General features: G+C 32.7%; 4 protein-coding genes across 4 annotated transcripts in view; 2 read left to right on the top strand and 2 right to left on the bottom strand.

Annotated features, from left to right (window-relative positions):
* Positions 1–27089, top strand: part of LOC123692240 (NAD(P)H-hydrate epimerase) — a 494715-nt gene that overhangs the window by 156130 nt on the left and 311496 nt on the right. The gene's annotated exons all lie outside the window — the stretch shown is intronic.
* LOC123692237 lies at positions 89–1206 on the top strand. Its single transcript, XM_045636959.1, has one exon. The coding sequence runs from the start codon at positions 140–142 to the stop codon at positions 1103–1105; it is 966 nt and encodes a 321-aa protein (XP_045492915.1). The 5' UTR covers positions 89–139; the 3' UTR covers positions 1106–1206.
* Positions 5877–13572, bottom strand: LOC123692228 (proton-coupled folate transporter-like). The gene is made up of 7 exons (XM_045636941.1): positions 12618–13572; positions 12385–12541; positions 12010–12111; positions 11159–11296; positions 7229–7312; positions 6722–6878; positions 5877–6116 (listed from the first exon to the last, which is right to left on the bottom strand). Exons 1-7 carry the CDS (start codon positions 13461–13463, stop codon positions 6056–6058), a joined length of 1545 nt encoding a protein of 514 aa, XP_045492897.1. The 5' UTR covers positions 13464–13572; the 3' UTR covers positions 5877–6055.
* On the bottom strand, positions 14041–25116 carry LOC123692230 (solute carrier family 46 member 3-like). The gene is made up of 7 exons (XM_045636944.1): positions 24207–25116; positions 22994–23153; positions 19828–19929; positions 19260–19397; positions 17266–17349; positions 15383–15539; positions 14041–14879 (listed from the first exon to the last, which is right to left on the bottom strand). The coding sequence occupies exons 1-7, from the start codon at positions 25017–25019 to the stop codon at positions 14801–14803; spliced, it is 1533 nt and encodes a 510-aa protein (XP_045492900.1). The 5' UTR covers positions 25020–25116; the 3' UTR covers positions 14041–14800.

Raw genomic sequence — 27089 nt, 5'->3', positions numbered from 1 at the left:
GGACAAGTAACACATTTTTGAGATGGTTGTTTAGTACGATATTCTATGAATAAGTTTTAACCAAGGTAACTCAGTCTGCAACCGGCTACCGTTAATAACGCACGCCTAGTACATCTACCCCCAGTAATAAAAATAAAAAATGTCTAAGTGTGACTCCTGCAAAAGGAACCTATCAAAATCTTCTCCGGGACTAGAATGCTGCAAGTGTGAACGGATTGTGCATCTAAATCCAAAGTGCGCGGGGCTAACAAATAAACAGATTACTGCCCTAAAAGCGGCCCCCAATCTGGAGTGGACGTGTCACGAATGCCAGCAAGAACTCCCAAGACGCACTTCAATTATTACGCCTGAAGAGGACGATGACGAAAGTGATGCACCGGTTCAAATCGACGCAAAAAAATTACTAAGTAACATCTCAAAAGACGTAGAAAGAGCGATCAAAAACGAAATGGCGCAGCTACACGAATCCTTGCAATTTCATAGCGCAAAACTCGATGAGGCTATGGAATGCATCGAGGGCTTCAAAAAAACAATTAAAGCTCTCGAGAGGAAGAACACAGAACTTATAAATAAAAATAACAACCTTGAAACACGTGTCGGCGCCCTGGAACAACGGATACAGGAGGCGGAACAGGAGAAGCTAGGAAAATACATCGAAATATCAAATATACCAAACCAAACAAAGGAAGACATTCAATTAATTACTGAAAATATCGCAAATAAACTTAACCAGGCTAAACAGGACATCAAAAGTGCACGGAGACTACAGGGGCGGAAGGAGCAAACAGCAAATATACTAATTGAACTGATTGACGAAGAAGTGAAGGAAAAATGGATGACAGCAGCTAGAAATACAAAGTTAATAGTTGCAGCAGTAATTCCGAACGAAAAAACTAACAACAACGCTGTCTATGTACGCGAAGCCATGACAAAGCATCATAAGCAATTGTTCTGGAATGCCAAACAGGAGTTGAAAAATAATCTCAACTACAAATATGTGTGGTTTAAAAGGGGACTAATCAAAGCACGCAAAGGAGACAATGATAAAATTATTACTCTACGGTCCATTAAAGATATACATGCATTGACTAACAACAAGGAATAATTAAGTAAGAAACTTCATGTCTCTGCTCTTATATTATTAATTTAAATTTATTCTTTGTCTATAAAAATGGCTAATTTGTGTAATGATATAATCGAAATCAATGATTGTAGTAATGTCAACAACTTTTTAAATTGTATTCCTCACAGCCACCTCAACTTATTATGTATACATATTAATATACGATCGATTATAAAAAACTTCACCGCACTTGAACAAATTTTAAGTAAATCAAACAAATGCATTGATATTGTAATTCTAACAGAGGCTAATGTATCAGAAAATAATAGTGTATTATATGAAATAAGCGGTTACCGAATGTATAAAGCTCTTCGTAACTATAGAAAAGGCGGTGGTATAATATTATATGTCAATAACAATCTTAAGTGTAATATTATAAACGCAAAAACAAAATACTTTGAAAGCATCTTTTGTTCTATAACCACAAACACTAACTACACTGCCAACATTTGCGCGGTATACCACCCGCCTAACTTAAGTAAAATTTTATTTATTGATGAATTGAAATTTACACTTAAAAAATTCCCTAACACCACTGAATTATATCTACTAGGCGATACTAACATAGACCTTAAGAGTGAAAATCCTGTAAAGCATAAATACAACAACATGTTATATGAAATGGGCCTTGTATGCGGGATCACTGTACACACTAGACTAGAACTAAATAATAACAAACTAAGTAAATCTTGTATAGATCATATATTTGCATGATCCCGCTCACAAGACTTATTCACGGCGGCACTCGGTACTACACTGGCCGATCATCGCGCGGTGATACTCGCTTGCATTGGTACACGAACACAGGATGTTCCCAAAGAAAAGATTTGTATTAATAATACAAAACTTCTTAACTATCTCGAGCAAATTCAATGGGAGGAATCGTATGATACTAACTGTCCAGAAACATTATATAACTTTATTAATTCAAAATTTCGGGAGTGTTATAAAAAATCTGAATACACAATTAAAATAAAAAACCGATCAACACATCGCAATAATAATTGGATAAACAAGCAAATTACGAATGCTTGCAAGAATAGAGATACATTATTTATAAAATGGATAAAAGATCCTAATAACCTAATATTAAAGCAAAATTATAACAAATCGAGAAATTACGCTAATAAATTAATTAATAGAACTAAAAATAATTATTACAAATCAGAAATAATTGCAAACGGGAATAATAGTAGACAATTATGGCAAATATTAAATCGAATCACTGGTAGAATTAAGAGGTCGATTGATGATACTATTAATAATGCATTTCAAAAAACTAACGTGTCTTATAAACAGATCGCAAACAACTTTGCACAATTTTTTAAAAATAGCACAAAAAATATTACTCCTAACTGCTCAATGCCATTACTTAATAAATCACAATACAAAACTTCGGCCCAGGTCACTATGCGACTAAAACCCGCGAAGCCTGATGCAGTCAAAAATATAATCATGAGCTTAGACAATAATAAAGCCCCAGGGGTAGATGGTATTAGAGCCTGTGACTTAAAAAAAATATGTACAAGAATTCAAACAGTCATCACAAATTTAATTAATTTATGTATAAAAACCTGTACCTACCCATCAGTGCTTAAAACCGGCATTGTCCGACCGATTTATAAAAAGGGATCAAAAACAGATTATACCAACTATAGACCGATAACAATATTGCCTACTATTGATAAGATTATTGAAAAATATATTGCCAAACATATATATGAATTCTATGAAAATAATAAAATTTTAACCAACCATCAATATGGATTTAGGCCAAACAAGAACACAACACAACTTCTGTCAGCGTTTACCGATAGCGTCCATTCACATTTAAATAACAAAAAACATGTACTAGCAGTATTTATAGACTATAGTAAGGCGTTTGATACGCTTTGTCACGAGAGACTATTAGAGTGCCTGCATGACAGCGGTATTAGAGGCAACCTATTGGACTGGTGTTCGGACTACCTCAACGATAGAAGATACACTGTTAGAGTCTGTAATGCGACTAGTGACATAGTTATTGCTACGGAGGGCACTGCGCAGGGCTCGGTCATCGGTCCATTGCACTATCTGACGTACGTAAATAGCCTTACAAATGTCATTAAACACAGTGAGACTTATCAATTTGCCGACGACACTTGTCTTGTTGCTGCTGGTAACAACGTAAGCGAAGCACTCGAGAAGTTACAAGAGGATTTTAACTCATTGTTACGATGGTCACATGACGCAGGTCTAGTTGTTAACGAGAATAAGACAAAATTAATGTACATAAGCTCTAGTCAGAACAGAAGCTCCCATATACCCAGACTAATAGCTCACGAACACCAATGCTTGCACGGAAATCAGAATTTTAATAACTCACCAAATTGTAACTGTAACGCTATAGATATTGTAGATTATCAAACATACTTGGGTGTTACTATTGATAGCAGACTGAACTGGCAAGAACATATTAACGGAGTGTGTGATAGATTGAGGTGTATCCTGGCTAAATTTTCGATAATTAAACACAAAATTCCCTACAAAACTTTATTATTGCTTTACAAATCACTAGCCGAATCAATTATCTCATATGGATTGTCTAGCTACGGACGGACTTGTAAGACCAATCTTGACAAAATATACACACTCCAATTAAGACTACTAAAAACGATCGTTCCATATAACATTAAGGCTAAATATAAAAATGACTATCGTAAATTATTTGAACTGTGTAAAATCATACCGATACATGAAAAAATTAATCTAACACTTTTAAAAGAGGAATTCTTTAATATTGACATAAATAAAATTAAAAAAACGCCTCATAATAATATAATAACTCGTAGCGTCACAAACGCTACGCTAAAACTTCCATCTTTTAGAAACCTTCACGGGAAGAGAACGTTAAATTATATGGTACCCTGTCTCATCAACAAACTACCTATATCTTTAAGAGATTCAATAACTCACAAAAATCTAAAATTCAAACTAAAGCAATACTTTTTAGTAAATATAAATAAACTATTATAAAAAAAAACCTTCTAATAACTCTAAAATATTAAGAACTTATAACTAATTTTATCTAAATATAAATACAAATAATACAAAATTATAGATTCACGAAAGGAGCATACTGTATGTTTACACGGCCAGCAAGATTACCGATGTCGCTCGTCACTAAAAAATTTCTAAGTACCCTCATTAGGATTAAGAACTAATAATAAGTATTAAAACATTTATGTAGCGGTTTGTGGGCTTATGGTGCACAGAAAAACTCGAATGAGTTTATGATTGCATCAATGTAAATTAAAAAATAAATAAATAAATAAATTTAAAAAAAAAAAAAAAAAAAAAAAAAAAAAAAAAAAAAAAAAAAAGGTTTGAAAAATCGGCCCTTAACCCTAGAAAGATAATCATATTGAGTAATACGGGAAAGATAGTCATGCGTCAAATTTACGCATGTTTTTTAGTTAGCTCTAAGTCGCGGTATATTGTTTTTTTTTCTATAAATTGTAAGTTATTATATATTTACAGTTATGTTAGAATAATTAATATTACAAATAATTTATTTTTAATTATTTTTATACATATAAAAAAAACGAAAACATTAAACGTCTGCTTTAAATCTACAATTCTTGTAACACGTATTATTTCTAATAAAAACTTATTTTTGGCTACAATTATCAGACTTTTTTATATCTTATATATATGTTGTACATATACTTATATAAAAAATAGTGAGAAACAAGTTTAGCACATATCAACGTATGCTCACGACATAATATAACGATGTTACATTTTTTGCAGGAGGAATTTGCCTTTCGTCATATTTCAGAAGGACAAATCGTATAGTAAATACGTTTTTTTTTACGGAAGGCCTCCTCAGTACTTTCTTACGATGTACCAGATACTTCATTTGGCAACAAATTGGAGATATTATCACGCAAATATCTTATCAAAGCTGGTGATTCTAAACACCCACGGACAAAGAAGACGGTTCCATGCTTCTATATTTCATGTTTTTTTGACTCGGATGTTTTTGTGCTTTGATGTTAACATTGTGGCTATAAATTTAATATGCAATATCCAAGCAATTTTATTGATTCCATAAAATAAAGCCATTGGCCATCTCATTGTCTTACTACTATTGAACATCAGGGAACACATTCGGTCTAATGCATCTACTTCGCCTTTTGCTTGAATGTAATATATCATCTTTGCTTTGTACCTCATCGGGAAAAGCTTCTTCTGTGTCACTTTGCTCGTCATTTTCAATTTCGTGGTCCTCCTACTTCCCTATCGGTTTCTTCACAGGGACCCTCATCGCTTTGCATAAGAGCGGCTAGTATACAATATTCTTCCAATTTTCTATCCCCAATTGTTTTCTATATTTGCTTCAATATGTATAAAAATAAATTTTAAACATAAGTCACAATATACAGTAAAAATAAGCTAAAAAATATTCAAACTACCATAGAAGTCAAAATCTTAAAAGTCACGGTAAAGATAATCATGCGTAATTTTGACTCACGTAGTCGTTATATTTCAAAATTGGTTACTCTAACTTTATTGAGACGTATACCATAGGGTAGCTCTTAGTGACTTATGAAATGTCCTATAAGCACAGTTATGGATTCGCGACATTTTAAAAGATAAAGCTATATTTCGAAAACGCAGGAGTCATTTTGACGCAGACTATCTTACTAGGGTTAAAGTGGTAAATATTATTTTTAATATATTTAAATATTTAAAATAAAACAATTTCAAATTATCTATAAAAAATCAAATTTATTATGTCTACAAACTTATACTGACTTACGTACACACATTAGATCACATTCACATTTTGTTACACTTTTATCACATTTTTCAATCTTACGTGATATTATTTTAACCAAGCCATATTGTAGAAAAATATACTTAAAACAATATTAATAAAATCTTTAATCATTCTATTGGTTTTTCTATGTTTCTTCTTCTATCTTTCTTGTGTTCAAAGTAGAGCCAGCTGTAAATAACATAGGTAATTTAAAATGATATATTATATTTTCTCACAATAAGCTAAGGTAAAATATCTAGTTGAATAAAATAAATGTTTGAGATTTAAATCTGACGAATTTTCTACTAGGGGATGATCTTCCAATTCCAATTCTTGGTTTAAACAAATGTGTTCTAAATACCAATGTTTTGACAGGTGACATTTATTGGATGTAAAGTTTTAGTCAAGGATTAAAAGATCGGTCTTTAGAGACAGGAGTTCAAACCTTGTTTTATCTTTTTCACTGACTGCACTTTTTACCTCGATATCCTGTCAGGCTTCACTCAGTCACGTGCCGGCTCAATTTGAAGTTTAAAAATAGTATCAACCAATAATCTTATATCCAAATTTTAACATTTAGAATTTTGAACTACGATATCACAACGGTACTACTCGGTCGAATAATATAAGAATTGAAAATAGCAGCTTTCCTATATGTCTCTCACTCACACAATATTTCCTTCTATACTCATACCGCATACGTATGGTAAAAAAAAAAAGTTTTACAGCTGATTGACGCCATTTTCTAACCTACAGGTAAAGGAAAGTATACGAAAATAGTCTGATATAAATACCCGAATTGGACAATAGCTGGCACGGTAAGAAGCCCTCCAAGTATGAACACAGCACCGGGCAGGACGTTCAGTGTGGACATGTAAACCCTGGAGTATAGTGGCCCGTAGAGGAGAGGCGTCATGGCCTCCGCTAGACCAAATAGGGAGTTTACTTTGCCTGTAATAATAGAATTATTGGTTACATGCAGTGGTTAAAATGAAAGCGGCGAAGTGTTTGAGTTTCGGTTCCGAAAGAACGAAAAGTTTCTGTGGACAAGTGTTTGTGTTTGCCAAAATATAGTGATTTTAATGAAATGTGAAATTTATTTAGGTATTCCGTTTTTATATGGGGACGTGGTAATGATGAAGTTCTGTAGTATTTAGTTAGTTTACATAGCTTATCTTACCGGTAAGATTCAAATTAGAATACTCTATGGAATTTAAATCTATTTATCTGTTTATCGATTCCAGGACCAATAGCTATATTGTGTGATCAGACAAAAGCTATAGATATTATCAATTACTCACCAAACTCTTCTCCGCTGACCAGTTTTGATGCGATCGAGCGCATCGCTATAAATGAAGTGCCATTCAACAATTCTAAAAGCGGCGCTGTAAAAAAGCAATAATTGAATAAATTATACTCTATGTAATATCCCTAAACTAATGCACGCACCTAATATTAAGTGCGATTTTGTTTTATATCTATATATATATATATGTATATATTTAACTAGCTTACCGCCCGCGGCTTCGCCCGTTTTGTCTAAAACCTAATAAATTATATACTAAAACCTTCCTCTTGAATCACTCTATCTATTAAAAAAACCGCATCAAAATCCGTTGCGTAGTTTTAAAGATTTAAAAATACAAAGGGACATAGGGACAGAGAAAGCGACTTTGTTTTATACTATGTAGTGATTATTGTTTGTCGATATCTGTGGCACTTGTGGAATCTTAGTAAATATTCAAGCTAAGAATTATAAGTTTTGGTTATGCTAGTTTTCGTAGCATTTTCTCGTAGCAAATACCATACATATAAACCTTTACAGAAAAGCCGATGGCAGGTTTTTAATAAAACCTATTCTTTAGTTCTCTTTAGCAATTACTAATATGTCTAATGAACCAATCTAGTTCATCTTTTAAAACGAGTACAAAGTAAGTGTTTGTTCAACGTAAATAGCGTCTTAGTGCAGCTTAGGCCATTAGCTGATAGGCAATCTAATCAAATACAAAGAAACAAACCTTTTTATAAACAGTTCAATTACCTGAGTATCTGCGAGTAAATAATTAATAGGAGTCGCACATTATAAAAGGAATGTTATAAGTAAAATTAAAATTATTCAACAGGTATCATATCATTGCGTTTTAATAAAAACGTCTAGATTGGATTTGCTACTCGACTTTTATCAGGTACTAGATTTCCGCCTGCGGCTTCACCCGCGTTTACATAGGAAAACCCGCATAGTTCCCATTCCCGTGGGATTTTCGGGATAAAACCCGAAAACCCAAGTTACCCTCTATATGTGTGCTAAATTTCATTGTAATCGGTTCAGTAGTTTATGCGTGAAAACTATACATACATACATAATTACAAACCTTCCCTCTTTATAACATCTATTAGTATAGAAAAGTAAATCATTGCCCTGTTCTGCGGATTATAAGATAAGCTTAAGTATACAAAACAATTTGCAATAAATAAATTTATAATAATAGGAATAATACATACTATACAATATACATATAAAACAACATAAATAAGTTGTAAACATTTAATGTAGGCCGTGGATTTCAAAAGTATCACGCTGTTCTGACTTGAATATTTATATGTTAAAAAACATTTGAGAATAGATAAAGATTTATCATCGTATATTTAGAGAAAGATTTTCTTTATTTTGTTTGAAACGATATGAAATCTCATGATAATTATGTACATTATGATGTATATGTTTTTTTAGGACACTATCTTTACCGGTAGACACTGTTCTGTCTTATTGCCTCTTTTTCGTGGTTTCCATCCATAACAACCTTTCTTGTGCCCCAACAAAAAAATAAAAAAATAACCGAATTGGTCGATCCGTCAACGAGTTTTACGCTTAGTAACACATTTGACGACTCATTATTATCATACAGTTGCTTTAGAAATCTTTCATAAAAAAATATATTATATAATATGGTTAATCTACTTTGATTTCAATTATATGATGACTTGAATAAACCAATCCTAGAGACTGGTAGCGCAATGTCTTATGGGGCTAATTACTAAGCACTAATTGTAGTGTCTTAATGACCTCCTCTGACTTAGCTTAAAGCAATGCACAAGTGTACTATAATTCTAAGTTAAATCTAATGTTTGCTTAAATCTAAACTTGATACAAACACTTCGTAACTGTATTGAATAGACGTTGTGCACTTCTGTTATGATAAGTTGTACCTACTGAGTAAATTATTTATGAATAACTAGCTGCCCCAGCAGATGTTGTTCTGCCCTAGTCCCTTTTTCGTGTTTTCTCTCCAGTAGAAGCTTCCTTGCGCGAAATCGTTAAAAAAATTGCCGAACTGGTGAAACTGTTGTATAGTTTTATAGTACGCATAGCAATACATTTAAAAATAAATTAAAACAAAATAAAATCTTTATTTACCAAAAAAATTAAAACATTACATTATTACAGTGAGAGCAGTGGTGGCTCAGTGGTGAGACCTCGGACTTCGAATCGATAAGTCCGTGGTTCGAGACCAGGCGAGCACGCAGGAAATAAATTGATTTTTCAATTTATCTGCGCATGTTGTAACATCACCACTGCTCGAACGGTGAAGGAAAACATCGTGAGGAAACCGACATGTCGAAGAATTAAAAAAAAAAAAAAAAGTTCGACGACATGTGTCATCCGCCAACCCGCACTTGGCCAGCGTGGTGGATTATGGCCTGTACCCTCATAGGAGGCCCGTGTCCCAGCAGTGGGAACGTATATGGGCTGATGATGATGATGATGATGATGATTATTACAGTAGATCCAAACTAGGCGGTTGCCTGTATCTTGGATATCAGAAACGGTGGACAGATTTCTAGATTTTGTCGAACATTTGGCGATTCATTTTTATTATATAGGTGGAAAAATTTGAACACAACTGATACAAACACTTTTTCTAAAATGAGGTGACCTCAATACCTAGGTGTAGTAACATAAGATTTTGAATACTAATATCTAAGATATTTTCAATACCTAATCGATAACTCGATACGCTAACGGTTCAAATCCTGAAATCTTATCACGAATTAGATATTATCGATAATCTTAATCGAATAAATACTCCGTAATTCAATTTAGAAATACACCACGATGGATTTGGTACGGATGCTCAATTCAATTTAATAATTACATTCATCATAATGACAATATTATATAGATTTAGTTTCAGCTTGTTGTTTGGGTACCCAAATCTCTCACCAATACCTTCATTCGATTCTCTAATTAATTAGGACGTGACATTGTTTAAAAAGCAATCGGAGCAGTGGTGGCTCAGTGGTGAGACCTCGGACTTCGAATCGATAAGTCCGGGGTTCGAGACCAGGCGAGCGCGCAGGAAATAAATTGATTTTTCAATTTATGTGCGCTTGTTGTAACATCACCACTGCTCGAACGGTGAAGAAAAACATCGTGAGGAAACCGACATGTCGAAGAATTGAAAAGTTCGACGACATGTGTCATCCGCCAACACGCACTTGGCCAGCGTGGTGGATTATGGCCTGTACCCTCATAGGAGGCCCGTGTCCCAGCAGTGGGAACGTATATGGGCTGATGATGATGATTGTTTAAAAATATAAAACTGAAGTTGTTATATATTATATTAGGTAGTCTGATTCTTTCGTCATAGGGATTTTTATCATACGGTAAGTTTCTAGTATAAATATATTATATAACAGACGGTTAAAAATTAATACCTACAGGATATTTAAGTAACAACTTCCAACTTCAATAGAATAGTGGTTAGCTCTTCACAGTTTAAAAATTTTAAGAAAAATGATATTTCTAACAGGGAATAAATACAACTGGTTGTGTTAAGATTTATTCTCTGTTAGATTAGTCTGTGATCCTGGGATCACTGACAAAATAACGCTTTAAACCCATTGAGATATACATATGGAGACGACACCGCCCACATCACTTATGTTCCGCTCAACATACGCCATATGGCGTAACTGCACGCTCATTTTTTATTTATTTTAAAGTGAAACGCATCAAATAAGCCTTCGTGTGTGTTACGATATTGCACAAATAATACAAATAATACGGAAAAGTACAAAGGAATAACTTTCATCGGTAAGTACCTAACTAGATAATAATTTTTAAAACTTAGAGCAAAAAAATGGCGCACAGATTTTGTTCGTGGTGTCTCCTCCATACGTAGTATTATTATCTCAATGTTTAAACCAGATATTCTGATCAAGTTACTCACCCAAATAAATTTCTAGATCGTTCCTCGCGAAGCCGTACGCGAAAGATGCAACGATCTTACTGGTGCATGATATAATTCCCAATATCGTATCGTCTACTTTTAAATAGCTGCTAAATAGGGAAATGGAAAATGTTGTACCTGAAATTGAAATTATATTAGAATATGTGCCTAGTAAAGATTATTTGGGGCATTATTTAAACAGTTTTTTTTTAAGTCTTCGAAGGAGAAAAGTAAAAGTGAATTATGTAAGCTTAAGTTACACGCCTCTAACATAAATATGTAACTATTAGGTAGTATGAAGGTTTTTTTGGTAGTAGATATAAGAATTTTGGTAAACTTCCAGATAATAACAGATTATTTTGATCGCTTTTAATAATCTTAAACATATTTTCACGATTCCTGGGGAAGGCTTTGTGTACTTTATTAATTAATTTTCGGGTTTAAACAGTAATTAATGAAATTCCACTAGGCCTGTTTATCAATATATAAGATGACAAATCAAGTTTTTGGCTTAAGGAAATGCTAGGCTACGATTTTATACATGTCTTAAAATGTGGATTTTATTTTTGTATTGATTGAACACCAAACCATTATTATCAATATGGGAGGTATTGTTAAATTGTTTCATTTGTTTGATAATAATGAGGAAAATTCCATAAGATGCTTTAAAGCAATATTGAGAAACCAGTCGATATTTATGATTTGATTTTCATTGAAATAGACCACACAATACCTAAACTAATAATAAACAATATGACAATACATACTGAACAGAATCAATAACTTGCTTCTTGCTACTACTATATATCCAGTTGTAAAGAACCATAATATCAACATACACTACGACTTACCAATTAAATTGGTTACAATACAATAAGTAGACCATATGCTAAACTTCACTTCGTCCCAATTAAATCTGTATCGAGCAAAAAGGTACATAACAGCGTATTCTCCTGAAATAAACAATTCTTTAGAAATAAAAACATTTTTAATAGCACGAGGTTCATTAAGAAGTGAGTACATAGGATTAGCAGTAAATGCTTTCGAGGAAAACGGAGAAAATAAATATACATCTGATAATGATGTTTTTGTATTACGTTAAATGGTATTTAGGTATTTAGATCCAGCAATTAAAAAAAATAATCAACGTAGTTTAAAAAAACGAAAGAAATAATAATATTTTGTTTAAAAACAAATAAAAATAAACAAACAATCACATGAATTACCTTGCGTTGGTCCAAATATAACGAAAACTGCACAAAGAAGAAGACACACACGCACCCTTCTATTTCCTGGACCCTTTCTGAACGCAACTTTAAATGTTTCTTTTACTAATCTAAAGTCAAAGAATTCACGAAAGAATCCAAAACACCCGCTACGCTTCTGTAAATTAATTTATTTTGATTATAAAAATCTAGTCTTATATAATTATAAAGTTATTATTAAAGACAATACTTACATTTTCAACAGTTTTTAGTTTAGTATCCTCCAGAAAGAAGAATCCATATATAAGGCTGAACATATAAAGGGAGACTGATATGGAAAATACTCCATAATATCCAACCCACTTGAGCAAGATTCCACTAAACGCACTTCCAATGGGATAGCCAAGAGACATGCATAAATTCGCAATACCTAGTCTATAAGTTCGATCTTCAACTGTTGTAATATCACTGATATAACTGAATGTGCCTATAAAATTTGTATACCAACCCCCCGTTAAAGCAGGAAACACAGATTCCGTCAACGCCGTCACTTCTGCTGGTAATTCATAGAAGAAATAAGTATTTACCATGAAACCAATACACGATAGCATCTCACCTACAATGGGTAAAAGGATGCACGGTTTTCGTCTTCCAGTTTTATCACTCCAGGCGCCAACAAACAGAATTATAAGAACGGGGAACGCGGTCTGTATTATGTTCTTCCAAGATTGTATATACGCTGTTAGTAATTGCACATTATCCTCATATTCAGTATAGTTTCCTATATCCCTCGCTTTAAGAGCTTCACAGACTTCAGAAGAGTAATTTAAGTTGACAAGACAAGCTTTTTCAAGATTCAAATTTTGCGTAGCCAGAGACGCCAACACGCTGGGCATTAGGTAACACATCATTATTGGTTCCACTGTTATGTTTTGTTTTATAATTTTGAGTCTCGATAGTAACGTCTCATCTTTTCCTTTAACTTTTTCTTTAACGTTTTTATTATCTGGCTTTAATGGATCATTTTCATTTATACTTTCCTTATTTTCATCATCTTCGCCTTTGCTGCCTTTCGGAATAACAACTTCAGATTTTTCCATTTTGAAGCGACTAAAATCAACGTACTTTAAGAATTCGTAATATTTCCACAAGTTCACATCTCTTACCGAGTGGTGTATGAGTTACACGACGAATGACAATAATGAAGGTAAATAATTAAGTTATTTAAAAACATTTGTTTGCTTTTCGATTACAATCATTGTGTTCTCAATATTGACGAAGAGATTTTCAGTACTTGATAAAAGAGCATCATAACTAACGTCAAGGTCGATGTTAAACCAACTTTACGCCGAGAATAACCCTCTGTGAGTTGTAAAGTTTATACAAGTTTATTCTTATAAATGTAAATAGATATAAATTTAGGAAACTGAAATAATAAAAATAGTTATATTTTCTAACATTTTAATAAATATTGTGTAACAATTATTTAATTCAATCAAAAGTTGTATAATTATTAATCTATACATATAATAAATCTGTAGAAGGGTCAATTCTGTACATTGAAAATATTGAAAAAATAATTGCAGGGGGTGTTACTGTATCGATACCAAATCCAAATATGTGATTAAAAAAATTTTTGTCTGTCTGTCTGTCTGTCTGTATGTGAAGACATCACGTGAAAACTAACGGTTCGATTTCGATGAAATTTGGTATAATTATACCTTATTATCTTGGGCGTAAAATAGGATACTTTTTATCCTGGAAAAATACGTAGAAAAGTCAGTTTATCCATCGACGTTGTTCTGTACAACCGCGAACACACGTTGCGTATTATTATAGGCCTAGCCGTATTTTGGTTCAATAGATATTTATAAGATGCCATTGTCAGAGTTACTCAAAATGGAGAAATAAACCATCCACGCGAAGACCGACATCCGCGCGGACGGAGTCGCGGGCGGAAGCTAGTCTTATATAAAGGCAAATCATATTCCTCATTGTTATTATATTGCAAAACTTCGTAATGATTTTCGTCTAAATAATAATATAAAGCCGTAATAAATACCTGAGTAAAATATCTAATTACATCAAACAATGACAAACTCCTAAATAATTGGGGAATATTGGTCCGATAGACAAATATAATGATGTCACAAAGATAATTAAGTAGTCTATTATTAAAATTATAAGATAACAATAATTAAGTACTAAGCATAGTATTACATAAAATATTATAGAGTTATATACAAAGTTGTATCATATATTTTAAAGATGGCGGGATGAACTGGACCAATTTAATAGAGACTGGTCTACAACAACACAAGATCGTGATTCATGGAAGCGCTTTGGCCGCCTTTGCCCAGCATTGGGACACTACAGGCTAATACAATACAATATTTTTACGCTCACTGTCGGTGGGCAACGAAATTACTTGAAGTTTTTAGTTAGTTTTAACAAAAGTATCAGCATCTAGATTTTTTCCTTTCTTTAAATTTCGTCTGTGTTCGATGAAGAGCCATCTGAAAAGTTAAGAAGAATAATAATAATTAATTATTATCGTTTAGGTGTAGTGAGATAGAGCTTGGAGTGAGCAAGGTAGGTTGGGACTAAAATAAATCCTTATAAGTATAATGGTTTAAGAGCCCAGTGCCGCCAGACCTTACAAATAATTTATTTTCTAAAAAAAAAAACGACGTGTGGCACTCGGGGACTGCCGCGGTAAAACTATTGCATGCTATGCCTTCAAGCCACACCTCCGCCTGTCGGAGTGGGGAGCGTGAGGTTTTTTCGTTACGGAATTTCTCGATTCAGTCCCCGCGCTCAAAGCCTGTGATAGAAGCTATGCAATAGCTTAAAAAAATGGGCCATAGAGCATCAGTATCTATTTGAATAATTAATTAATAAAAAGTAAGAGATCACGCCTGTCATATGGAATAGAATTTTGCAAGAACATTCTAATAATCACAACGCACAATAATTCACGTTGTTATTTATTTGGATGTTAGTACAAAAAAACACTCACATAAATACCATAACAGCTGGCAAAGTCATGGCCGATCCCAGCAAGAAAACCGCACCAGGCAGAACCTCCATGGTAGCTGTGTATACCTTCGTGTATAATGGCACGTATATCAATGGCATAAGGTTCTCAGTTAACGCAAATATTGAGTTCACCCTACCTGCAAAAAAAAAATCTTACTAATAATATCAATTCGAAATTGACTCTGTCCATCTTATTCACGCCTCAAACAAAGTACCGTTTTTTTATTCACAACCGAGAAAGGACAAAATTTTTGGCATTTTTCTTCGTCGGCGAAGCCTGGGGCGGATAGTTAGTACGTAAGTACTTAATGAATGAAACTAAGAAACACGTTTTAAATCAGATAAATAATATAGAATTGGCTACGATATTTCATAAACGTACAAAGTTAGAATTTAATCTGTCCATTTACCGTGGGTCAAATTCGACTCTCAAGAAGCCTGTTGAATTCAAATATATATGTGAAGTAATAATAATTGAGTTCAAAAACATAATTCTTTCAGGATCGATTTAAATGTACTAAAATACAGTTTTAATATGAAAACGAAGATGACTTTTTTATAATCGCCACCTGGCGTTTCCATGGACATAAGAATTACAAAATCCAATATTTATTTTCAATTTATCTGCCAACATAACGAAACAAATTAAGGAGAAAATTGAAAATTGTGACGCAAGTTTAGCAGTTTTGGTTAAACGTTATATTCAACAAGCTACACTCCGGTTTATTTCTTATTAATTTTCACGCTGGCTTTACCTAATAAGAAGAGAAAATTGCAAAGACTATTATATTATAGGCAAGTTTTCGTATTTATGAAAATACGAACATAAAATTTTCTATTTACATGTATTTTATTATTTGTGGAATTTATAGAACGATAACAATCTTTTAGAGAAATATGTGGTTCGTCGATTTCATTTTGGTTCACGATCGATTTTTTTATATAAAGCATGTGTGGATGGAAAAGATGGTTGAATGTTTATTATCCTTTCACACAAAAGCAGCTCATCAGATAGGTATTTAGGTACGTTATGTTATATCACACCCCGGACACTCCATACAAAATTATAGTTTTGACAGTCACACTGTAGAGACTGCAAATGTGTGTGTAAACTCTTTATGGTTGGCACATTTGTGACTAGCGTAAAAAAAAATTCGCGTTTTTCTGATGAAATACATCCGTAAACAGCACAATATCTAACCATTTTCTACGAAAAACGATAATCACAAATCCAAAATAATAAAATTGCTTTAAGTCAATTTGATTAATGTTGTCAATCTTCGTTGCGTTTCGTCTAAAGACGTCGTTGGTATCGTCCTTGCGGGGAAATGGGTACCATAACATGTCTGATCGTGCGGGGTGAGGTAAGTGTTTAATTTTGGCGGGAGGCGGAGAGTGTCCGTTCTGTAGCGTTTAGCTACTATTATGTATTCTGTGGTTATATATTAACACCGATTTGAAATGACCACAAGATAAATGTCATAAATTATTCACTGAAATTAAATCTCCATTTCGCCATCCAGGAAATGCTTCAATATAATGTTTAATTCAAAGTCAATTATTAAAATCAATCCCTCTAAGAACTTTGCGAAAACAATATTTCGATGGAAATTTGATTATTCAGGATTTCAATCAAGCCAGCCGATTTGTATCGCAAATCAGAATTTTCTTTGATCCTTCATTTAATTAACAGTTATAATTATTATTTGGGCAAATATTGATTTGTTTGGATTTAAAATTGTATATTGCTTTTAGTAAAGCAATTATGTTTTAATTCAATTTGTTTAACATAGATTTATTGAAAATAAATTTAAGGTTATGAACCAGTATGTACCTGCAATGTTTATTTTACTGTTCACTTACCAAATTCATCTTGTTCCACTAATTTAGAGACAATAGACCGCAACGCTAATAAAGCTGTTCCATTGAGAATGTCTGCTATGGGAGCTGAAATCATATACATAAAGTTATTAAAAATTAACCTCTTCTCTAGATGTAATAACAATCGGTCCAAGTAATGGAATAATGTTTTTATTAACATAATGAAAACGAAAGTCCATACTTTCTGTTTTTGAAGTGAAACTTCTTTAGGCGCGTAATAATTTAAAATATTTGCATCTTATAAACAAGGTTAGATAATTGATTACTTAAAAATATTAACTTGATTATGATATTGTTAAATATAATAAAAGTATAAGTATTCAGAGTACGTAATCTTAGATCGACGATGGTAAAAAAGCGGAAGGTGTGTTTACAATTTACAATTATGTATGACAATCATCTTTTTATCAAAATAATGTCATTTCCTAATCCCAACGAATTAAATCGATTCCTTATGTGATACAGCTTTGTACATAAAACTAATATCATGTAGATTACGATTATAGCATACCGACTTAAATTATCTTTATCGTAATAAACGCATATTACACATTGAGATATACATATGGAGACGACACCGCCTACATCACTTATGTTCCGCTCAACATACGCCATATGGATTAACTGCACGCTCATTTTTTAGTGAAACGCATCAAATATGCCTTCGTGTGTGTTACGATATTGCACAAAAAATACAAATAATACGGAAAAGTGCAAAGGAATAACTTTCATCGGTAAGTACCTAACATTTGATAAAAAAAATTAAAACTTAGAGCAAAAAAATGGCGCACAGATTTTGTTCGTGGTGTCTCCTCCATACGCAGTAATATTATCTCAATGATAATATTACATAACATATTCTGTAATGTAGTGGCTTATTTATATTTTGATTTCTTTGAAGCCGACATACAAATATACAATAAAACTAGCTTACCGCCCGCGGCTTCGCCCGCTTTCTCTAAAACGATTTGAGATTTAAACTATCCTATCTCTCAAGTTGGATTGAACTGCACATGGTGTGCGAATTTTATTTTAATCGGTTAAGTGGTTTAGGAGTCCATTGAGGACAAACATTGTGACACGAGATTTATATATATATACTAGCTTACCGCCCGCGGCTTCGCCCGCTTTCTCTAAAACGATTTGAGATTTAAACTATCCTATCTCTCAAGTTGGATCGAACTGCACATGGTGTGCGAATTTTATTATAATCGGTTAAGTAGTTTAGGAGTCCATTGAGGACAAACATTGTGACACGAGATTTATATATATTAAGATTAAGATATTGTAGATTTTCATTTTCATTTATTTAATATAGAAATAAAATTAAAATTAATAAAATTGGGTAAGTATAAATTAAAACTAACAACTAACTGTTAACTTAGGTAGGTACATATCAATTAGATAAGTAATAGTTTTTCAGTGGTAGGATTCGGTCCCATATATTTACCTATATGAGGGTCATTAAACGTTTCAACTATGCTAAAAATAAAACAGTTTTATTGTATACAATAATGTTTGCAACACGAGGGACTTTCCAAGATTTCCACTAGTTCGCTTTATTTAAATAAGATAGTTAAATTGTAGTGATCTCGGTTCTGAGAAAATTCTCTTGTCAAATAAAACGCTGTTTGCTTTATGTTACTGCAGTATTTCATATTTGAATGGTTTGGAGATAGAAATGTTAATGTAGAAATTTATAATGTTCTAGAGAATGGTAATTTGGTAATGTATGAATAGTAACGGTACTATATTTGTTCATTTTAAATCACATTTTAAATGTTTACCGTTTGAGATGAGATGAGAAATAAGATTCTTTATTTTGATAAATCTAAGGATAAATCCTTAATTTTAATGACGCCATCTTGAAAAAAAATATTGACGGACGCTCTTCCCATTGGTGGTTGTTTCCCGCCAAATTGGCACATTGACAAACAATTGACAGATAATTTAAATTTTTTTAGCTAGCAACTCACCGATAAAAAATATCCTTTCATTTGGCGCAAAGCAATAAATAAATGAAGCAGCAATTTTACTAAGGGTAGATATTATTCCCAATACCGAGTCGTGCCATTGTAAATATTTACTGAACACAACGATTGAGAACAGTGTCCCTGAAAATAAGAAGATTATTTTGAGAATGCGAAAACAAAAATATTTCAATATTTCAAGGAATAACAAAGAATGGTAAGCTTCAATATTTAATAATTTCGAGAAATTTAATTTTTATGTATTGGCATATGGCTTCTATAAAAATGAAAAATTGGAAAAACTAAAACAGTTACCATATTGTATTATCACCACACCCACGTGAGAGTTATAATGTAGGTAGTTAATTTAAAATCAGTTGTTTTAGGTTACCGCTACTTTTTTCTTTTTTGGAATCAATATTAAGGCATCTGTTACAAACTTACAAGATATTATTAGTAAGTACTTAGTTTTTTGGAGAAAATTGAATAAAAAAAGGAGGCGTAGCATCCACTTTAAAATGTATAATGTACTAATGGTGTAAAAATAATTAATATATATAATACGTATACGTACCAATCGTATGAGCGATAAAGTTGTAAGCTTGGAAAATGCTAAACATGACTTCATTCCAATTGAACCTGTATCTTGTTGATATATACATAATTGATATTTCACCTGAAATTATATTTAATCAAACAATTAATTAACAATCTCTCAAAGATTGTTAAATAGGCCGGCTTTGTTGATATGAGATAAAAAGCCGATTTCAAATCAGTAATGTAGTTGCGAAATCTGGTGAAGTTATAGTAAATATTGGACGGTAATTCCTTTTAATAATATGAAGGTAAAGGTTTCAAGCTTGTTATTGTATTATGAAAAATTATCTATTATTTCCCTTCATCATAAGGTAAAAAGATAAAATGAAATACTCCATATAAAGCGGCTTAATAATAAATCTTATTACGGTGTTAATTAAACAATTCCATAATTGGACATGTCTCCATTTAATTCACATCAAAGTGGCAAGAAAAGACAAATAAGTTATTTATTATGGAATTAGTCGCGTATTACGTTTAATGTAAAATATTTCTTGTTATTATGCGAGCACGTGTAATTCTAAATGGCCAGGATTAAGCCAATTATAAAAGGAGGAACACATGTACAGGAATGAGAGAATGGTATATTATTGGCGTTGTTTTGCGTTTCTACACAGCTAACAAGGTGGTCATAAGTATTGGTTTCCAATAGACTTATGGGAGTATTAGCATGTAATATTTGCATCTATTTGCCTTAGATGGCCTATAATAGTTCTTCGATATACGCTTGTTATGTAATTTTCTGTTTGTGTTCATATCAAATTAAAGAACAATCTCGCGTTTTTGTAATAATAATCATAAAGCATTAGGAGTAATGCTTTTTTATACGAATAGACTTCTTCTCTTTGTTAGTAGCTCCACCAAATATATTATAGATTCTTTTATTTTTTCATAATAGCAAAAAGATATTTGCCAGTGCCAAAGAGATTCAAACTCAGACAACATAGATCACAGCAAACAAAATACACAGACAACATAGATGTTACAGATTGATTACTACTCTATTGTTCCGTAAACGATTATCTGTCATTATGTTGTCAACAAAAGCAGATTAAAGTATTATCTGCATATATCGGGGTTGGAAAAAAATTTAGTGTAACGTTTTTTTTGGTTACGCGTGACATTTTTCCGTCGCGCCACCTTTTTCTTATCCCTACCACGCGCGATTCGATGTATTTATGTAAAGTAAATTATTTTTTGAAAATAAGGTCATAAAGAAGTTTCACTTCTTACGTGTGTACACTAGTACACGCACACATTTTTCTTTATAAAAAAGTAAATATTGGGTAAAAAACTACCTATTGTACTAGCAGTCCACCCCGGCTTCGCTCATAGTACACAATCATTATATTATTATATTCTATAGCCGTCAGGGATCATGCATCTAACAGTAAAATAATTTTGTAAACCACTCTGTAGTTCCTAAGATTAGCGCGTTAAAACAAACATTCTTCAGCAGTATTATTAGTATAGATAATTGTTTTCTTTTGCTGTCAATGGAATTTTTTATCTGGGGGCACGGTAGTGCCCCCGCCAAGACGAGCCAAGCGAACAAGCGAAGCGCACGGGCACTACCTACCTTTTCTCGATGCGCTTCGACGTTTTTTTGAACCCTCATAACTTGGGTTTGGATTAAGCTAGATCAACAAAATTTTCGGGATATATTGTCAATAGCGGACTTATTGAACATATTAAGTTTTAATTACATTAGCTTTTATACTTCAGATTTTATTTATATCTAAAAAATGCTAATTTCGTCACTGACTCACTGATGATCATCAAAATTCTTAAGGTATTTCCTAATGTCCTAGAAAGATGAAATTTTGTATGTAAGCTAGTATTAGCACACAAACAACAAAAAAATTATAAAACTTGTAACTTTCATCTCCCAACCCCTTAAACTAGGGGATGGGAGTTTGTATGAGACCTGTAATTTTAAATTAAATTTTGATGACGCTAGAGGTCTAATCTAATAATCTAAAACTTGGTTCCCCTAGATATATATATGTATAGGTACTCCTTGTTAAAAAAAAAAATTAATCGACATATAAAATTTTGTTAGTTACAAACAACTTACAAAAAGACCGTGCCCCCGCCAAGACGAGCCAAGCGAACAAGCGAAGCGCACGGGCACTACCTACCTTTTCTCGATGCGCTTCGACGTTTTTTTGAACCCTCATAACTTGGGTTTGGATTAAGCTAGATCAACAAAATTTTCGGGATATATTGTCAATAGCGGACTTATTGAACATATTAAGTTTTAATTACATTAGCTTTTATACTTCAGATTTTATTTATATCTAAAAAATGCTAATTTCGTCACTGACTCACTGATGATCATCAAAATTCTTAAGGTATTTCCTAATGTCCTAGAAAGATGAAATTTTGTATGTAAGCTAGTATTAGCACACAAACAACAAAAAAATTATAAAACTTGTAACTTTCATCTCCCAACCCCTTAAACTAGGGGATGGGAGTTTGTATGAGACCTGTAATTTTAAATTAAATTTTGATGACGCTAGAGGTCTAATCTAATAATCTAAAACTTGGTTCCCCTAGATATATATATGTATAGGTACTCCTTGTTAAAAAAAAAAATTAATCGACATATAAAATTTTGTTAGTTACAAACAACTTACAAAAAGAAATGAAATCCCACCAAAAACATTTTCATGTAAAATGTTGCCAAGACTAGCCCATATGACTCGCATTGTCAAAAAGTTATCAGATCTCATGTAGAGCCAAGCTTCTAACACTACACGCCCTAACTCTACAAGGCCTAACTTTACAAACTCTACACCTTAGTCAAAATATGTGGCTTGGCCGTTGGTTACTACAAGAGCTATTGTATAACACAAAAGTAATGAACAGTGAATTAATTTTTCACCTTACGCCGATGTAAATGTAGCGAAATGGCCAAGCCACATATTTTGACTAAGGTGTAGAGTTTGTAAAGTTAGGCCTTGTAGAATTAGGGCGTGTAGTGTTAGAAGCTTGGCTCTACATGAGATCTGATAACTTTTTGACAATGCGAGTCATATGGGCTAGTCTTGGCAACATTTTACATGAAAATGTTTTTGGTGGGATTGGCTTATCTCTTATATATGAATTATAGGCCGATATTTATAGATTCCGTTACTAACCATACATAGGTCCAAATAAAATGCTGACTACAAGCATGAGGAAACATAACCGTACTCGACGATTATTTGAGCCTTTCCTAAACACCACTTGGAACGTCTTCTTTACATTTGTCAGGTCAAAAAACAGTTTGAATAAGTGGCAAAATCCTTGTTTATCGTGCTGAAAATAATGGAAGAATTAGGTGACTACAATCTAATCGGTCGATCTACTGATGTCTAGTGTTGAATCAGATTATAATTATTATGTAGCCGCTAATTTTAAAGTTTTTCTATTTTCGTACAGAGGCCGTATTAGCTACCTCTTATTCCCAGTCAGTTTACGCTGTGAATTGAACTGACTGGCAAATTCATATAATTAACCATGGCTGGTTATTGCGATCATAATATGAATTGGGTAGGCATTTTAATTCAAGGCGTAATCTGTTTGAAAATAAGAGGTAATAATACGGCTCCTGAACCCCAAATATTGTAGAATAAAAAAAATGGGTGAAATAATTATGACGTTTAACCCATTGAGCCCCAAGCGGCCCAATCGGTCCCAGATAATAGATTTTCTATTGTGTCTGTGGTTCCGGGGCCTGAGTTATTAAATTAAATCATATTATTGATTAATATCTAGGATTATCACATTAGAATTTTTAATGCGTTGCAGAGTATAATTGAGATTAGGATACTAACTTTTTATGCCAGTAATAATGACTAGGAAGGGATTAAGGCTTTATATAAGTTATTCAATTTTAAGATAAAATACATAGTATAAAAAGATAAGATAGTATTCGAAGCCTATCGTTACTTTTTAATATATTAGACTAGCTGTGCCGCGCGGTTTCACCCGCGTGGCTCCGTTCCTGTTGGTCTGGTATTGTGATATATAGCCTATAATAGCATTCTTCGATAAATGGGCTATCGAACACCGAAATAATATTTATATCGGACCCGTAGTTCCCGAGATAAGCGCGTTCAAACTCTTCAGCTTTATAATATTAGTATTACAAAATTATATCTTGTTCTTATTAGGTATATTTTAATCGTGAAAATTTGTAAGGATTGATGAATAACGTTTTTCATACAAATGGGCTTATCAGATTTGTATGAAATTTGGATTAGCATAAGGGTTTTATTTAATTCAGTCGAACTTCCTGAACAGTTACTGTTTCACAGAATTTACAAGTTCAACTTTAAAAAAATATTTTCAAATAACTGCACTACTCACCAATTTTTGCTCTGGTCTTCTTTCAGGATCTTTCAATATGAACGCATTGTATAAGAAGTTAACAAAATTGATACTCCCCGCCAAGCCATAGCATCCATAGTAGCCAAGAGTCTTTAGCAAGATTCCACTAACTCCCATTCCTATTGGAAATCCTACCGTCATACTAAAGCTTACGATGCCCATACGATATGTCCTGTTATCCTTGTTAGTAATTGAACTTATGAATGAAAACATCGTTAATACACTAACACACCACGAACCAGTGAGCCCTTCTAATACCGCCTCAACAGCCGTCAATGTTTCCAGATTCGTTTGCTTTAAATAAAACGTTTGAATAATGCCATTGACGCAAAGCAGAAATTGGCCAAACACAGGAATTGTTATAAACATTTTCCTATACCCAGTTTTGTCTGACCACGATCCAATAAACATCGCCAGGGCGCAAGGTAAGCTCGCCGTTAGATACGTCTTCCAGGCTATCGCCACCGTCACCAGTTTCTGAACTTCCTTTTCATAATTATTCTGTGCTCCGATTGTCTGAGATTTTAGGGAATCGCATATTTCAGTTGTGTAATTTAGATTTACACGACACGCTTTTTCTAAACCGAGATTTTGTGATGTCAAAATGGTCAGGATAGTAGCAATAACAAAAAGGAACATGGATGGTTCCACAGTTATATTTCTTAAAGCGTTTACAAAGTTTTCCTTGAAAGTCTTCTTTTTCTCACTAACAGGATCTTCTGCGTCACTTCTTAGCGGATCTGTTTCTGTGTTTTCTTCTGCTCCATCTCGAAATTCATTTGATTCAGTCATTGTTCCTCCAATTGTAATTCACTCTATACCAACACTGAGATTCAAATAATATGTTTTATTTAGGCAATTGATTATTATTGATTATTTGTTGTTACACTGCAAGATTTCTTTAACAAATGAAGCCAATTGTTGCCATACACTGTTATCTGTGATAAGCGATACTTTAATCACATATATACAATTTCCTAAGGTATTAACAATTAAGAGGTCACGAAGTTTTGTCTAGAGAGTGCTTTTATATTATTACTAGCTTTTCGCCTGCGTCTTCGCCCGCGTTTTCAAAGAAAAATCCGCATAGTTCCCGTTCCCGTGGGATTTCCGGGATACAACCTATCCTATGTTTATTTATGAGGGTATCAGTTAAAAGTTACCCTCTACATGTGTGCTAAATTTCATTATAATCGGTTCACTAGTTTATGCGTGAAAGCCATACATACATACATACAACCTTTCCTCTTTATAATATTAGTAAAGATTGAATGTTTTTTATCAATTTTTATCAACTATCACCTGCAATCATGAATTGCATTATGTATGAAATTTACGATATAATATAAAATACTAGTATTTTTCTATGACCATCTAATTGGAAATTTGAGTCACATCTTTTCTAGCTATTGCATGATTTTATATATCTGAAGTATCATAATTTAAGTAAGTACGTCATAATATTATAACGTAAGTTTAATCCATACTAATATTATAAATGCGAAAGTAACTCTGTCTGTCTGTCTGTTACTCAATCACGCCTAAACTACTGAACCAATTTGCATGAAATTTGGTATGGAGATATTTTGATACCCGAGAAAGGACAAAGGCTATCTTTTATTGCGAAATATGTACCACTGGCGAAGCCGGGTCAGACCACTAGTTACTTATAAAAATTTTAATTTAATAATCCCTCTATAGAGACCAAATTAGTGACGGTGCCATTTTTTATATTTAAATAGAATTAGAAATTTAAGTTAATTTAAAATAATTAGCTTCGCCTTTCTAATTAAAATTTTAGAGAATAGTGGTTATTCATTGTATGTATCTATTTCATTTAATTAACTTTAATATTAAATAAGTTTTAATAATAATGAATTTGTAGGTAAATTCAAAGTAGTACCTATATCGTATGTTTTTTTTAATAAGTCAATGTTTTTTTTATGCATGTCACAAATATTATAAAGTATCTTTGCAACTCCATATAGTTCCTGTTCAGCAGTCACAAATAAATCGGGTTGCTTGGAAGAAATTGCTTCGAGCAATAAAGCCGCCCTTTGCATCAAATATCCTTTATTTCATGTAAAATTTGTATTTTATTTTTTGTGTGCAATAAAGATTATAAATAAATAAAGATGTTCAAAAAATACGACAGCTTTATATACAAGAATCAATTCAAGGTATTCGCTGGAAATTATTTCATTAGACGAATATGATGTTTGTAAAATAATTCTCAGAATGTTTCAGATATTTTTAAACAATTTAAGTTTATTTGTATACTAGCGGTCCGCCCCGGCTTCGCCCGTGGTACGTATTTACGTTTTCTCTACATAAGAACCATCCTCGTACTTCAAGGAATATAATAAAAAAAGAATTATCGAAATCGGTTCAGCCGTTCTCGAGTTATGCGCTTACCAACACATTTTGCGATTCATTTTTATATTTAAAGATTTAACGACAAAAAAGGATCAATTCGTTCTGTATACTATGTTATATTGTATTATAATTATTTTATGTCACAATTGGACAGTTTTTGCATATGATAGTCTATAACAGATTCCTAACAGGTAAGCTAGTATGCTATGTTTCATACGTGTATGTATGTTTATTTGTATGAAAGTTAGTTAGGTTTCAAATAATTTTAGTTGTGTTTGTTATGCTCCCAAAGAGTAGTTGTGCAGGTATTATCAAAATAATTTTTGAGACAGAGGTCTTATGCATTCAGAACTTAGTCTCAACTCTCAAATAGGTACAAGGGCTGCTATGCGTTTTTCACGCGCTTCCAAATGATATAAATATGGTGGTTTAATAATTATAGGATATTTATCTTGTTGTTTTTATCGTATTAGATAACTTCGTAGA

This window comes from Colias croceus, chromosome 6 (assembly GCF_905220415.1).
Source record: "Colias croceus chromosome 6, ilColCroc2.1".
Lineage (NCBI taxonomy): Eukaryota > Metazoa > Arthropoda > Insecta > Lepidoptera > Pieridae > Colias > Colias croceus.
The sequence above is the reverse complement of the archived record's forward strand: the minus strand, read 5'-3'. Positions and strand labels throughout refer to the sequence as shown.